Here is a 16538-nt window from a genome sequence, read left to right as displayed (position 1 = left end):
GTACCATCATGCCATCAGTGCAGGGCATCTTGCAGAGTTTTACGAAAAGAGACAGGTGCCTGCCCTCAAGAAGCTTGCAGTGTGAAAGACAAGATATAAAGTTATCCTTTAGGTTAATTTTTGGTAACTTGATACATCAAGAAACGTGTAGACTTTATATTTCAACTGTGGACCGCCACAGCCTTTCTTGACCTTGTGGAATCTAACCCTTCAGAAGGCAGGCCAGCCCCAATTGGCTCTCCAGAGCTAGGCTGCAGAGCTGGGCTTATTGGGGATGAAGACGGGACTCACCCTTTTGGCTCCATGGGCCACATCCTTATCAGGATCTGCCTTGTGACCCAAAGTGGACGGGATGGCAGGTGTGCCCTACCTGTCTAAATCCCCTAGAGAAATTTAATACTAAATTAGCAAGTGCTGAGAAGGGGAGCCTCTTTATTCTCTCTGAGGTTTAAATAAGGTTGTTAACATTGCAAGTCTGCTGTTGTAATCGATCCTATAGGTTTGGCATTTATAGCTATATTCTCTCCTAAAGTGTACAATGAGAACAGATGGTTCACCTATGTATTTTCTCACCTCAACATGATCTTTGGAATGTTTTGATGGTTTTATAATGCCATGTTTTCTCCTTTTCCTCCCAATTGCCATTGCCTGTCTTGTTTTTGTGAGCCTGCTTTTGATTTCTGTACAGTGGCTAGCATATTTTAGGCATTTTTATCAATAATAAAGGATACTCTTTTGAATGCCATTCACTTATTGTTACATCTGTTTGATTTTTCAGGTGAAGATGAAAAGGTACTTTTGCCTAAGAAAGAAAAAATGAAGCTGCGAAAGGAGAGGTGGTTGCAAAGTAAGTCTTATTTTGATGAATCCTGTTTTCACAGAAGACAGCTAACTCTTCAATGCTTAGACTTTTACCTAAGAATATTCTGTGCAGTAGGCAAGCACCTGAAAATCTATATGGGAATCCACCTGACCGGAAGCAGTTTCAGATGCTCCCTGAAGCTCTGTTGGCTGATTGCTCAAGTAATTGATATGTTCAGCTGGTGGCACTTGTAATACTCAAAGTTGTTCTAACTTTGCTGAATTATCTCACAAGTAATAGATTATTAAAACTCATGTACAATATTTTTAAAACAGGGTTAGACAATCCAAAGTGAATGTTATTTCCAGACTTACAAGCACTCGGAGCCAGAGAAATGACTATATGTTACATGAAAAGTAGTTACATATAAACTCAACGGTTGCGAATTCTGAAGTCACTTCCCATGGAAATGAGAAGGGAAAAGTAGATGTGCTAATGGAGCCGTGGACAGCCTTTCTCTATGGGTCACCGTATGCTCATTTCACTTTTAGTGGCTAAATTTCCAAGGGTGGTGGTGTTGAGCAACAGGAGAATTCACGTAAGCATGGACAGAGAAAAGCAGGTGCCAGTTCTAGGATCAGACTTCTCTCTTTGTCTTCAGAGGAATCTACAGAATTCTTAATAGGAAGAAAACTAATACATGAATCTAAAGAGAACCCACCCACATGACACACACACGCGCACACACACACAATATTAAAAAAGAAAGTTTACTACCCCAGCCTTCTCCCTCCCAACTTCTCTTCTTCCCCAACCTTAATCCGCCTATAATATTTGGGCCTCACATTGAATAAAACTGATCTGTAGAAAAGATTCTGTGAACAGAAAACTGCGACACTGTATGTACTTTTGTAATTCAAGAAAATCTAAATAACAACAACAACAACAAAAAGTCAGAACCTGGTTTACACATGGCTAATTATTGCATGAAAATTTAAAATAAGTTCATAGGAGACTTGTTCAGATCTTGCAGGATGAGATTAAGAATAGACCTTTGGCTTGCATGCTTCTTCCTCTGCTTTCTTCAGCTCAGGAATGAATTATGAAACTAGTCAATCCCATGTTTCTCTCCCAGTGGGCTTATTGCATCCCACTTTCTACCCCACTTTCCTTTGTTGAGCAAAGATATCTCAGCCTTAACCTTGTCATACATGAGGATACCTTTGGGTTCATGGTGAGGAAATGAGGACACAGAAAAAAATTATAGAATGAAAGGCAAAATCCTCCCTGCTCTGTGGTGAGACTGTCTTTTGCAGGGTTCAGGCTGAATACTCACAGAGGGTAAAGCTCTGGAGTTGCTTCCGCAGCAGCCAGACTCAGGCCTATATAAGAGCAGCACCTGTGTTCCAGTTGCAAGCTCTGCCTTTACTGAAAGGCGCCTCTTCACCTGCAGGGGCCCAGGCCACCCCAGCAGTCTCTTAATCCTATGGGGCCAGGGAAATTGGTCACATGGATGCTTCTGAAATAGGGTCCTCCGAGACGTAGTTCTCTTGTCACAGATACTATAGTTGATTGCAGGGGGTTGGACTTGATGACGCTTCCAACTTTCCAATTCTGTGATTCTAAGCCAGCACCCTTGGCTCCCATTGCAGAAGTGTTTCTGCCCTCGCTTGCAGTTCTTTTTCTGATTCAGAGTCTCCAACCTTCATCCCTTGAAGAAGGTGAATCTGCCTCCAGGGCCATGATACCTCCTTAGATTTGATTGAAAAGTAAAAATTGGATATTCTCACAGGTGCGGAAAGAAACATGTGAAAACTGCATTATTAGGCCCACATGAATAATGTTTCCTGTTGTATAATAACAGGGTGTTCACTTGAAGGAATTTAATTAGACATTTGGTATATGATATATGTTTTCACTTCAACAGTAACTTGTCTATAAAGCAGATAATATTTTCCTAGTATACAGTAAATTTCACTTATACAGAAAAGATTTAATCACTTGACTATTTGTCAGGGAACTGCCATCAGTGCTGGAGGGAGAGAGCGAAATCCAGAGGGATTCTAGAGAGCACCCCGGGATTGGGAGAGGCAGCCCATCAGAAGAAGGGGAAGAGAATCAGCGTAGCACCAGTGGAGAAGGGGGGCAGATGGGGGAAGCGGCGAGGCAGTCCCATGACTCCTTGCCGGGGACCAGCGGGGAGAGTAGAGGTCCTCCGCTGCCTACGCCCTCCTTGCGCAGAAGGCATTCGCGCAGAGAGAGTAGGAGGAGACTGGGCGTCAAAGAGCTTCTTTGCTGGAAGAAGTTTAAGAAACGCCCACTGACGGATTCTGCCAGCGATTGAGTCAGCCACGGGTGAGTGGCTGTCCGGACAGAAAGGGTTCACTCAGGCAACCCAGCCAGGTGTTTGCACCGGCTTACGCACGAGCAACCCCTAGAACCACTACACTATTGAATATATTTTTGTTATCTTCAAAAGCTGACTTCATGCAAATGTATGTATTTTGGGATTAATTTGCTTTCTGCCTGATTTCTTTTTTGAAGAGGAGATGTAGATGCCTTTTGCCCTCCCCTTTTTTGTTTGCCAGCTGGGAACTGAAGTTCTGCCTAATGGCGTAATAGAAATTATTCAGGTTCTATTCTATTCCAAGCAGTGGTAAATCATATCAAACTAAAGCCAAAAAAGATGCAGTTTCAGCCACTAGAATCACAGGTAAAATGTCTCTGTCCTTAGAAAGATTTCATAAGAAAATAATTCAGAATCAGGTATGTCTAAGCTTAATTTTTTGAAAGCTTTGAAGTAATACAACTTCATAGTGCTGGACCAAAAACAGGAGTACTGGCGATCAGAATGCATGTGCTCTCCAGCCAAGAGAGCCCATCCGAGGTGAAGTATACACATCCACATTTGTCACAAGCATCTGAAAAGGCAAATGTTAACAGGACAGCCAAAAGAAACAAGGATGTTGTAAATTCCAGCTCCAAGGATTCCAATGAAGGGCTGAAGAGATCTAACCACGTTGAAAGGATTCTATCTTCTGAATCACTTCTGAATCCATAGAATCTTATCTTACTTTCGAGCTGAATCATTCATACTAAGGAGATCAGAGGGACATTGTGACCTCTTTGAATCTACATGATAGTGGGTTCAAAATGGGCATATGTAGCTTAACCATCCCCTTTTCTCTCTCGTTACAGCAGAATGGGTAAAGTTCATTAACTCCTGGTTTTATGCTGTGCACTTAGGTAAATTATACCGGATCTTACATCTGAGTGAACCTGGAAAGCTCTCTTTGGTGCTCCGATGCCATGCGACTCCTTTTGTTCAGTTCTGTAAGCCCCAACCCCGGCTGACTGAATATTTCCAGTGACCAGGCTGGGTCACTGCATTCTTTCCTCTCCTATTTCACTCTAGCATTGTGGCAGAAATAATGTTATTGCCCCAAATAATATTTCAGCTAGTAATTAGTCAGTATGGATAGTTACCCTCATGGGTCAAGCAAAATATTTTTTCCTAAAGAAAGAATGATGGAACTATGACAGGACCCTGCAGTTAATAAAAATAGACTTGAAACAGACTTCTCAGACATAAGACTTTAAAAAGTGGTAAAGACATTTTAAAGATTCAATTTACAGAATTTAAAGTATACTCCATGGGTAGGCAAACTAAGGCCTGAGGGCTGGATCCGGCCCAGTTGCCTTCTAAATCCAGCCCGCGGACAGTCCAGGAATCAGCGTGTTTTTACCTGAGTAGAATGTGTCCTTTTATTTAAAATGCATCTCTGGGTTATTTGTGGGGCATAGGAATTCGTTCAATTCCCCCCCCCCAAAAAAAATATAGTCCGGCCCCCCACAAGGTCTGAGGGACAGTGGACCCGGCCCCCTGCTGAAAAGGTTTGCTGACCCCTGGATACTCGCTTAACAATTGTTTCTCCCTCCTGCCCCTGTTTTTCAGAAATAGAAAATATCAAGCTAGCAAAACAACAACAAAAAGCAGAAGCAAAGCGAAAAGCTACCCCAGTAGTTGGAGATCTGCATCCTCTGATGGACGCTCTGCCTGAGCTCTCAGACATGGTAGCTGTCAGCAAGTTCTGCAGACATCCTAAAACGTAAGTGTAAGTGCTGCACACACAACTTAGGTAAGCTGAGGTGTAAAACAGACTTTGAAATTGGAACCCTTGCTTGTTAGATTAGGGTCTAAAAGCATGAAGTTATTTTCCATCTATTTTTTTATATTCAATAGGGTTATAGAAATATGGCCATTATATACAGTGGTACCTTGGTTCTCAAATTTAATCTGTTCCGGGAGATTGTTTGACTCCCGAAACTGTTCGAAAACCAAGGCATGGCTTCCGATTGGCTGCAGGTTTGTGGCATTTGGGAGCCAAAACGTACGAGTTCCAAGGCGTTCGAAAACGAAGGTACAACTCTATAGCAAAGTAAATCCTGGTGGAGACCTTACATTTCAGTTTTTACCAGCTGCCACTGAAAGTCCTTGTGGTTGATTTCTTGCATCATTTGAGAATCTTCTCTTATTTGAATAGTCACGTTAACTGCCCTAGGAAGCCATGGAAACCTTTGAAGGTAAAGGAGAAAAGAAAATTAGTTATGATGATAAGTATGTGAAGACCAAGATTTGCAATAACTGAGCACTGAAGGTAAACATGATGCTTAGAAAATATTTGCAAATGGGTACAATGAAGTTGCTCTACATCCACACAAGATTTTCATTAAAAGCTCACTTTCTCATGATCTTGTCTCAGAACAGGAGTTCCACCGACCTCTCAGTTCCTAATTCTTTTTACTTCATAAATAGGGGCTAAAATTAAATTCTCAACACAGATGCATGTTTCTTAAGAACAGATTTTATTGTAAGCTTTAGAACTGGCGTGCGAGAGGCTTTTGTCTTCCTGGTGTTGTGCTCCATCAGCCTTAGAGAGCTTGCTCAATGATCAGGGATGGTGGGAACATCTGGAATGACATGGGTTCCTCAGCCCTGCTCTAAAATGTCTTGTCGTCAGACTTGGTTTAGGCATGTAGCCTTTCTGGAGTCTTCAGTTGTGTGGCTTTCTTGCTGTTGTAACTCTTTAATAGACACTCTGTCCTGTGCATATCTATATCTATATATCCTGTCCTGTGTATATCTATAGAGGAGTCTTCCGACTGGGCTCAGCAGGACTTCCCCGCTTGAAAAGATGTTTAGGACTGCTGCCCTGTCCTAGGGCCTTGAACCGTTAGCATGGGAAAATCTTTCTTCCTTTGATTTACCACAGAATAAGGCATTTTAGTACTGACATTTTCAGAAATGCGGTCTTATTCAGTGGTTGAGTGAATTTACTTAAGTTTTTTGATAGCTTGATATCCAGTGGAACAATTTTCAGAATACTTTCAAATCTAATGGATTGTTACTTACAATTTACAGCTGTCTGAGTTATTTTGTTTATATCCCCTCTCATTTGCTTTCATGATTAAAGCTTACTTTGAATAGGATAGGTTCTTATTTTTGGTTATTTGTTATACTTTTCATTACAATGTTAATATTAGAAAAATGCTGTGTTAATACTTAAAAAGAAGAAAGAGAAAACAAGAAAAAATGTACATCAACATAATACAGAAAAACATGTAGCAGCACCTTGTCTTCAGAGTTATTGTTTGATAAATGCATAAACAAAGACTGTCTCTCAGAAAACCTAGCAACTGGTTTCCTAAAATAACTCATTTTTGAGATGTCAACTTACACCCAAAAAAGTTTGCTTGTTTTTTGTCTGCTTTGTGTTGGATTCCCTCTGGGAATTGTGTTACGGTTGGCTAACTTCGAAACAGTTCAGATGCTTTATGCCAGTAGATCCAGGGTGTTGTAATTTATTTTTATTTATTGCATTTAAATCTTGCCGTTTTCTCCGAGGATCTCAAAATGCCATACATGTTTCTTCCCCATGATAGTAACTGGCTTAAGGCCACCCAGGGAGTTCCTGGCCAAGCAGGGATTTAAAGCCTGGTCCCTCGGGTCACAGTCCAACACATTAAGCACTCCGCACATGGGCTCAGGGCAGGAGACCTCTTTCAACTTGAGGGCCACATTCCCTGCTGGTCAACCTTGACACAAACCCTATTCAGTTTCTCAAGGATGCTCCAGAAAAGATTGTGCTAAACAGTCATGAAAAGGAATGAACTTCAGAATGAAATGGTCAGAATCATTTTAATGTGGGCAAGGGTGGGGAGAGATGTTTAAGGTTCATAACCAAACCCAGAGGATCAAATGAAAGTTCTACATTCCACATTGAATTCTTTTATTTAGAAGCAGCTACTAGTTCGATCAAAGTCTAGAAAATGGTTGCTGCTCCTTCTTGTAGTAAATCCACTTTGCAGTTGTAAATCCACTTTGTAGTTCCTCCTTTGTGCAGGGGCTGTTCTGGTTGCTCACAGTCTGAATCTGTTGCATGTGCTATTTAATCAGCACAAATTTTTAGAGGATTACAGTTATTGCATAAATGAGGAATTATACTCGCAATGATTTGTCAGCTTTTAGTCATAGAAGATCAGATTCTCCAGAAATGTGATCCCCTGCTGGGGATAAGTGCATTCAATTGAGGTTTTATTCTGATTTATAATGAATGAAGTCTGCAACATGTAATGAAACAAGGATGCCTTTCATGATGAATAAATAAAATTGAGGAGGCGGGCATCCCAGCAGCACATCACAGGCACTTGAGGCAAGTTTCCACAAGTGGCACAGACATCTGTATATGGGAATAAGTCTTATTTCTTGGGTTAGTTACAGGTCACATGCATTTGATCTCAAAAAGAGCTTTGGGTTAACCTGAAGTCTGATACATTGATTCAAATCTGTAATGAGAAGCTTAGAGAGTAGTCTTAATATAGTCTTATTCAGGAATAACATGTGTTTCACCTGGGATTACTCCACTAGGAACCGATGTTTTATGTTTCTGGAGGTAACGAGAGCAGTGCAATTTGCTTGGAAGGTTTGGAACAAGGGGCTGCCGTGCTGCAGATTTTCTGTTGTCTCTTCAGCAATTGTAGGCCGCCTTCTCCTGGGTGATGTGCTGGCTTTCTCAGAAGCCTCTTGCTGCAGAGCCATCCCAGAGCATACCTGGCGGGAGGAGGGGCGATGGCAGCCTCCTTCCAGTGCCCCCAATTTTGGAGAATGCCAGTTTTCTTTCCCACATATTGGAGCTGTGAGTTCTCAGGGGATGATTTCATCTCAGCACTATTTTAATATAGACATTTTTTAAATCATCAGACAGTAGTTTTGACAGGTTTGTGTTAGATCATGAAAGAATGCAGTTAATCACTAAAGTATGTATTTATAACTGTGAGTAACAAAGCAGAAGACACAACATTCTCAGGGCGAATCATTTTGGCTTCTGTTGCTCTGACATGAATCAAAGGGTGCTGCTGCAGCCTTGGCAGAAGCCAAAATGTTTTGCTGTAATAATTTAGCATCTACTTTGTTAGCTGCTGTAGTTTGAGAGAGAAATAGCAAATTTGTAGAAGGACAAAAAGTCCTTTGTAAAACCTCAAAGGTTTCTGTGGTCACAGAATGCTAGGTAAGTGCGGGGGGTGGGGTTTGAGAAGAGAAGGGGCCTGGAGTGGCTGGAAGCCCAAGCTGAAGGTGCTGCACACGGCAACGTTTTTGGCAGGTCTTTGGTGTCAATACTGTTCTCAATTAAGACTTCGTTTTTGTTTTCTTCAGCCCAGCAAAGAAGATGCTGCTGACTAACTTCTGTCAGATGAAATCAACCCAGAAACGCCAAGTCTTGTGAGTAATGGTGGGACAGTCACAAGAAGCCCTTCTGGGCAGCAAAGTCAAAACCTATCTTGCCTTAAAATAGAAGAAGATGCAATAAGGGCCAGTGATGTGGCTCTTCTTCACCATGGTGTCATGAAGTCATGCTCCTCTGCACAACCAGCAGCAGAAACAAACTCTGAAGTAGCAGCATGGACACCATCCCATAATTTCCAAGGAACTCTGCTGCCACCTAACCATCCCAGCATCCCATGTTGGTGCCTTCAATGCATGGCGAAATGTGTGGGGTTGCTCTCGCTCTCCCCCCCCTTTCTTTCTCCAGATAGGCAACTGCACACCCCCCATCCAAGGTCTCCCATCCTAAGCAAGTGAAAATCAAATCCCGCAGAGGGCACTTCATTACAGAAGCAATTTCATATTGCTCCTCCTAAACTTCTCTGCTGATGATCGGGGCCTCTAAATCATAGCTCCCCTTTTGAAAACAGCAGCTGAAGAGAGACCATGGTCTCTTCCTGGGTGCTGGGATGTCATCTGCTTCTTCAGAACCTTCCGTGCCTTTAGACGTCGGACTGAGCGAGTCCCTCCTGCTGTTCTTTTGCAGAAGCAAGAGGTTTGGGCAAGTCCATTTGTCCTTGGGAAGTTCTCAGTCTGTCTCACTGATCTGATGACTCACTTGCCGGGGGCCAAGGGCTCTGCTGCATAAGTGGGCTTTGCTAATGCAAAATTTGGCAATTTGCCTTGTTCCTCTTGGGTATTTTTGTTCACTGATTGCAGGGGATAGGGGTGGGCACTTCCTAAGAATTTAGCCAAGGCAGCGCCAATATCCTGTTCCCTTCTCCCCCCTCCCTCTTCTGGCAGAGTTCTGTAACCTTAGTTCTATTTGTGCCAGAGAAAAGTCGACAGGTCAGGAAAATGATTGTACTCACCGACGCAACACCATCCTGTTTATCCAAAGCAGCTAATTTGGGAAATGATAATGTTATGCATGCAAGAGGAATAAAGGCTAAAATGTTAACTGAAAAAGACAAGGCATTCCAGGTTTCTGAAACGAGGGCTATGTTCATAAACTTTTATTGCACTCGCCAAAGGCCAGGGCATCAGTAGGGGTATGTACCAACCACAAAAGTTGGTTCAGACCTCAATTTGGTTCTTTGGAATGAGTAAAAAAGGAATCATGTTCTCCCTTGATGTTTTGTGAACAAATGTTCTGAAACATTGCATACATAAGAGAGCTTACCTTATCACTGGATAAGAAAACTGGCAAACTGCCGTGAAATATGCCCACCATTTTTTGTGGAGGCAAGGGGGCTTTCCAGGTAAAATCAGTTCCTCTGATGACAACTTTGCCCTGTTAGTCACAACGATCTCTCATGTAACTCTCCCAGTGCGGGTGTTTCTTCTTCCTTCCCTCAGCATTCCACCCTGGCATTTCCCTTATATGATAAGCTTAGTTCTGCTTTTAGCATATGCTTGTCTGCAGTCGCTTTTTGACATCTGAATTGCCAAGCCCCGCAAAGTGCTTCAAGGGTTCCAGATCCTAGTTCACCTCCAACAAGCCCCAAACCTTTTTGAGGTGCCACACTTCATCTTGGATTCAGGATTTGTCTGAATTCAGTGCACACTCCTGCTGGATAGCACATAAACTCCTTGTGAGGCTTGCAGAATTACAGAACTGCCCTTAGCTTCAGTAGAGCTGCCCAGTAGTGTTGTTTGCATAAACACATGTAGTACACCAGCTAAACTGCATTGTGCTTGGCTAATATAACGTTGATTCTTGCAAATTCAAGCGAGATATTATAACGAGAGCACTGGAGATAAGATTGTGTTTCAAATAAATCCGGAGAGCTCTTCTGCTCAGAGACATAGCTCAGAGGGCCCCAGATTTCCTGCCCCCCCCTCAAAAGTTTAAAACGTTAAGCTTTTCTTGGCTTATAAGGCAGTTAAGCACACTGCAGAGCCCAGAGCTGATAAGACCCTAGCCAAGACCATCTTCATTTCCCTATAAATTAACAAATGCACATTTTGGGCAATCCTTTAAATTTATTGCTACACTTTTGCTCTTACTTCTCTCTGTGAAGAATGCTATTGCCAGCTACAGTGGTACCTTGGTTTGCAAACAGTCTGGTTTGCATACATTTTAGATTACAAACATGTCAAACCCAGAAGTGTGTGTCCTGGTTTGCAAACTTTTTTTGGATTACAACCCCTTTTTTTTTTTGTTACGATCAATTTTTCTTGGAGGCCCCATTGGCGAAAGCGCACCTTGGGTTACAACCTGTTTTGGTTTACAAACAGACCTCCGGAACCGATTATGGTTGTAAACCAAGGTACCACTGTACATGACACACTCCTGATTTTATGTTACTTTTCTCAAGCCACCCTAGAAGCAAAGCCCTGGTTTACAGACTTTCATCAAGTAATTCACATTCAAAGGAATAGGATGAAAGGTCCTATTTGTGAACTCCTGGTTCTATGCTCTGCACAGCTGCAAGGAAAGGGCTCTGTCTAATTGAACTCAGACTGTAGTGGGTATGTTATGCTATTCCCATAGAATAAGTTTGAGTCGTTCAAGGAATATGGAAGACACACTTGGATATGAGCATCTTCAGGTGTTGGGTGTCCTGCTGTTTGCACGTGACTCTTCCTCGTGAGCTTACACTGAACCCCATAATTCACACAGCAGATGTGCCTAGATGACACCCTCCAGTTGATGCCTTTTTGTTCCCTGGGGTGTGCTAGAAGTTTAGTCAGAGCCAGGTTAGGTTAGCCCCACCTGAATACAGTGAGTTACTTCACTCAAGGATTGGTAGTACAGTGGTACCTCAGACGTCGAATGGAATCTGTTCCGGAAGTCCGTTTGACTTCCAAAACATTTGGAAACCAAGGCACAGCTTCCGATTGGCTGCAGGAGGCTCCTGCAGCCAATCAGAAGCCACGTCGGATGTTTGGGTTCCAAAGAATGTTCGCAAACCGTGGCGTTTGGGAGCCAAAACGTTCGACTCGCAAGGCATTTGGGATCCAAGGTAGAACTGTACTTTTAACTTGCCTCTTGTAATGCTAGCTTATCATCTGATGCATTTTCTCCCTTTTTTCTAGGATGCAGGAAGTAGCACAGTTTCACAAGACTATATCGGATCCTTTGTTCAAAGCTAGCCCTTTGACAGTCCTTGGTGAGCATCTTTCCAAAAGACTGCAGCTGGAGAGGGAGGGAGAGCCATTCTGACATCATTGCTGAGACTGTTTGAGAGCACAAGAGATTGGATTCTCTCAAACACACTGCATGATGACCTTACATGCCCAGTATGCCAGCATAACTTGCAAGAGTCCACAGGATTATGACATTCAGTGACCTTGTTTTCCGCCAACAGAAATAAGGCTGCCAAGACTGATGATTGCCTGTACTAGCTGCAAAGCTGTCTGCTGTTTTGCTAGAAGCTCTTGGGGATTGTTCTCCATTCCCACTCTGTGCTACATCACGCACCAAATGTTGTTTCTCTTTTCTTTCCATAGTTCCTATGAAGTATAACATCCTCTCCTCTAGGAGTAATGCAGCATTTGCATCATTCTCCTGAACTTATATTTAATAGAGATTAAGTCTGCTCCTGTTTCCATGAACAATTCAACTGAAAAATATCTGTTCTTGTTGGTTTTTGATACTGATTTGGCAGGTGCACAATGTAAAGTTTTGTTTTTCTACATAATAAATATTCCCCCCCCCCCCCGTAGTATGATGTTGTAAGATAGCAATAATAAAGGGAATACATCCTAATTTTTCAAATAAAAAATGATGAGTAGTGAAACTGACACAGGGACAAATAGAAGAAGATGCCTTCACCCTGGTATGGTTCCTATTTATCACATACCTACTCCAACAAGACAACAGAAAGAATCTGCTGTCAGTACACAAATCAGTCTGGTTACCCTGACCCAAAACCCACACACTCACACACAAAACCAAATCTCACTACAGACAACCAACCACACCCTAGGCCACCCCAACCTCTCACCACCAAGGAAATACAACAAGCGAATAGTAAGAACCCACACAAGTGACACTGACACAAAACCCCACACATACACTAAGTGGAAGAATAGAAGCATTGCCACCCAACCCCACCCCACTCACCAATCCCCTCTTTTCTTCCGAACCTAACACTAATGTCTCACAACAAATGAAACTGATCTGTAGAAAACACAACTTGAAAAAAAGAGACAATGTACACATTTTTGTAAACTTTGTTGTTGTAGTCGTTTAGTCGTGTCCGACTCTTCGTGACCCCCTGGACCAGAGCACGCCAGGCACCTCTGTCCTCCACTACCTCCCGGAGTTTGGTCAGACTCATGCTGGTAACCTCGAAAACACTATCCAACCATCTCGTCCTCTGTCGCCCCCTTCTCCTTGTGCCCTCCATCTTTCCCAGCATCAGTGTCTTCTCCAGGGAGTCTTCTCTTCTCATGAGGTGGCCAAAGTACTGGAGCCTCAGCTTCACGATCTGTCCTTCCAGTGAGCACTCAGGGCTGATTTCCTTAAGAATGGATGCGTTTGATCTTCTTGCAGTCCATGGGACTCTCAAGAGTTTTGTAAACTAAGAAATCTTTAATAGTTTTTTTAAAAAACAAAACAAAACTGGAGAGTGTGTTGTGGTACAGCGGCACTTGACCATCCAACCTGTGCTAATGGTAAAAGAATAACTTGGGTGGGGGAGCGTTACTCCTGCAAGCTCATCCACCCAGGTATTTTTAATGCAAGCCAAAGTTGGCATCCTCCTCAAGGACAAAGTCCTGGAAAAAAATCAGTTTTTCACACAGACATAGCATTCAGCTAAAGCACCACCAGATTTGATTTGATTTCTTTTTGGCAGAGCAGCCAGGTTTTCTTTGGCTGGGAGGAAGAACATGAAGGGGGAGCACAATGTACAGTCCCATCTTCATTAACCCCTTAGGGTGCCAGTCCATGAAACTTGGTATTATTATTATTATTATTATTATTATTATTATTATTATTATTTCAGATATACTGCTAGTTTTGGCTACAGTATATTGTCAAACAAATAATCATTCTTATTTGAACACAAAACAAACTGTAAAGCATATAATAAATTCTTAACACAAAACAAACCACAGGTGTATAGTACCTTGGAAAATTATACTTGGGGCACATCATCCAAATTCAGTAATATAATTGAAATAAAAAACAGAATCATAAAACCCCACCATGCCAACATGTGACTTGTATTTGAGTAAATAGCGCATGTATGACTTGGCTTCTTGAAAATGAAAGCTGCAGACCATGTCAAGAAAGGAAAGCCAAATGACTCAATATCTGCTTTGGTCCACCTTTCCTTAAATAAAGGGTGTACAACATGTTGCCCTCCAGATGTTGAGAACTCTAGCTCCCATCTTCCTTGACCATTGGCCAGACTGGATGGGGCTGGTGGCAGTTGGAGTCCAACAACGTCTGCAAGGCATCAGATTGGCTGTCCCTGCCTTAAGATGACAGCCAAATTGCAAAGTCAGGTAAATCAGGATGGTGAAGCAAAGAACCTGGCTAAAGGTCTCAGTTCCTCAAGGAGTAACAGATGTTTGAGATAGTGCGGAAGGGCAATTCATTGGATAAAAATTAAAAATAGGACCTGTGACAATAAAAGGGAAAATTAAAAATAAGGGATAAATCTACCTTTTGGAATTATTTGCAGCAGGAGGTATTGTTACTAAAAGCAAATAGGGCAAGAATAAAATTATTCATATAATTAATATCCTGTCTCTCACAAAAGAGCAGCAAATATCTCTGTGATAAAAATGCATTAAAAAAAATACTTAAAACATTTTAAAATGTTTTAAAACAAGTATAATAAATGAGTAAGTTATAAAGTCAAAACAATGCAAAAATTAAAGCCAGAGCACTATTGGGGGGGGGGGGAGAGAATGGAGGCACCTCATTCCCATGTTTGACAATATATTATCAGGCTGGTATGTTAAAACATTCAGTGACATGGTTCACTCTAGACAAAGTGACTAGATTGGAGGAACAGGATCTATCCACACCATAAATATATCCTTTGGTATTAGACCACAGGAGATCCGAGGGCATGGGGTATTTATAAATGTAAATTAAGCCCTGGTGTGTCACCTTGCACAGCAATTTATTATAACAAAGAATGGGAAGAAAAGCAGTTCTTGGGGGACATACAAATCCGGGAAGCCCAAAGTCGGAGATCAGAAATTTATTGGGGAACGGTCTAATAAGGAGTTAGCGGTAGATTGTTAATGAAACAATCATAAGATTCAGAGATTATGTGTATCTAGAGTCAAGTGGCCCATGCTGAGCCCTTGCTGGTCAGGTACAAACTAAACGGAGTAGAACAGCTGTTCCCAGTCCCCTCTCTTTTCTGAGCAAACTGACGTCATCATCATCCTTCATCCAATGATCCCAGGGCAGTTCAGCTATGATATGTACCGTATTTTTCGCACCATAGGGCGCACCGGACCATAGGGCGCACCCAGTTTTTTGGGGGGGAAATAAAGGGAAAAAAATTATTTCCCCCCAGGCGCGGGGCTGGGGCTGGGGAAGCTCGAGCTTCCCCCGACCCCAGCCCCCAAACAGGCAGCTCTCTGCAAGCCGTGGGAGCGCTCCCACTGCTTGCTGAGAGGTCCGCGAAGCCTGGATGCGCTGAGCTCAGCGCGCGCAGGCTTCAGCATGCAGGCAAGTCTCCGCAAGCAGCGGGAGCGCTCCTGCTGCTTGCGGAGAGGTCCGCGAAGCCTGGACGCGCTGAGCTCAGCGCGCGCAGGCTTCAGCATGCAGGCAAGTCTCCGCACGCAGCGGGAGCGCTCCTGCTGCTTGCAGAGAGGTCCGCGAAGCCTGGACGCGCTGAGCTCAGCGCGCGCAGGCTTCAGCATGCAGGCAAGTCTCCGCAAGCAGCGGGAGCGCTCCTGCTGCTTGCGGAGAGGTCCACGAAGCCTGGACGCGCTGAGCTCAGCGCGCGCAGGCTTCAGCATGCAGGCAAGTATCCGCAAGCAGCGGGAGCGCTCCTGCTGCTTGCGGAGAGGTCCGCGAAGCCTGGACGCGCTGAGCTCAGTGCACGCAGGCTTCAGCATGCAGGCAACTCTCCGCAAGCAGCGGGAGCCCAGCGCTGGGCTCCCGCTGCTTGCGGAGAGGTGTGTGAAGCCTGGAGAGCGTGAGGGGTCGGTGCGCACCGACCCCTCTCACTCTCCAGGCTTCAGCGAAAGCCTGCATTCGCACCATAGGACGCACACACATTTCCCCTTCATTTTTGGAGGGGAAAAAGTGCATCCTATGGTGCGAAAAATACGGTAATATGTAATGAAGGTGCCAGGAGAGCCTCTTGTGGGAGAGCACCCCACAAATGGGGAGCCACTGCAGAAAAGGCCTGTTGTTGTGTTGCCAAGGCATCATGGCATGGACACTGGAAACCAACCCTGCATCATTAGGGTTTTTGTGATAAAGTGCAAGACTATTATGGTATGCAACAGGCCACCTGATGAGATGATATCTGCAAAAGGCCATCAACTGGGTATATAAAGGATGACACAATCTTTCAGGTGTCTTGGTCTTGAGCTGTTTAGGGCTTTATACTCCAAAGCCAGCACATTGGGCATAGTCAATGCAGTTCTTTCAACAGCGGGGTAATGTGTTGGCGATACCCTGCCCCAATGAGCAGCCACATTTTGCACCATCTGCAGTTTCTGGATGGACCTCAGGCGAGTCCCACAGAGTGCACCGCTGTAATCCGGCCTGGAGTATAATCTCATGGACAACAGTAGACAGGCAACTTCTGGGGAGGAAATGGCAGACTGGATATTGACGGCTGGTGCTCTTGCCAGCAGAAATAATTATGCAGTGACGAGAGGTTATCAAGACATCTTGATTGCCATTTAATTGTGATTTAAGAGAGGACAAAGGGCAAAGCCTCACATGCTCAGAAGGCATTCATCATCACACCAGGGGAA

At 43.5% G+C, this 16538-nt stretch overlaps 1 protein-coding gene and 1 long non-coding RNA gene across 3 annotated transcripts in view; one reads left to right on the top strand and one right to left on the bottom strand.

The window, feature by feature from the left end:
• The window catches only part of SLX9 (SLX9 ribosome biogenesis factor), a 32535-nt gene extending 20247 nt beyond the window's left edge, over window positions 1-12288 (top strand). For both annotated transcript variants that reach the window (XM_053363424.1, XM_053363415.1), the window contains exons 3-6: window positions 779-847; window positions 4758-4911; window positions 8517-8582; window positions 11667-12288. In XM_053363424.1, coding sequence (XP_053219399.1) covers window positions 779-847; window positions 4758-4911; window positions 8517-8582; window positions 11667-11793 — 416 coding nt within the window. In that variant the 3' untranslated portion in view covers window positions 11794-12288. The remainder of the gene's footprint in view (window positions 1-778; window positions 848-4757; window positions 4912-8516; window positions 8583-11666) is intronic.
• The window catches only part of LOC128400844 (uncharacterized), an 88612-nt gene that overhangs the window by 69411 nt on the left and 2663 nt on the right, over window positions 1-16538 (bottom strand). The window contains exon 3 of the long non-coding RNA XR_008327390.1: window positions 4549-5378. This is a non-coding gene — a long non-coding RNA (uncharacterized LOC128400844). The remainder of the gene's footprint in view (window positions 1-4548; window positions 5379-16538) is intronic.

The sequence above is a fragment of the Podarcis raffonei genome, chromosome 1 (genome assembly GCF_027172205.1).
Source record: "Podarcis raffonei isolate rPodRaf1 chromosome 1, rPodRaf1.pri, whole genome shotgun sequence".
Lineage (NCBI taxonomy): Eukaryota > Metazoa > Chordata > Lepidosauria > Squamata > Lacertidae > Podarcis > Podarcis raffonei.
The sequence above is the reverse complement of the archived record's forward strand: the minus strand, read 5'-3'. Positions and strand labels throughout refer to the sequence as shown.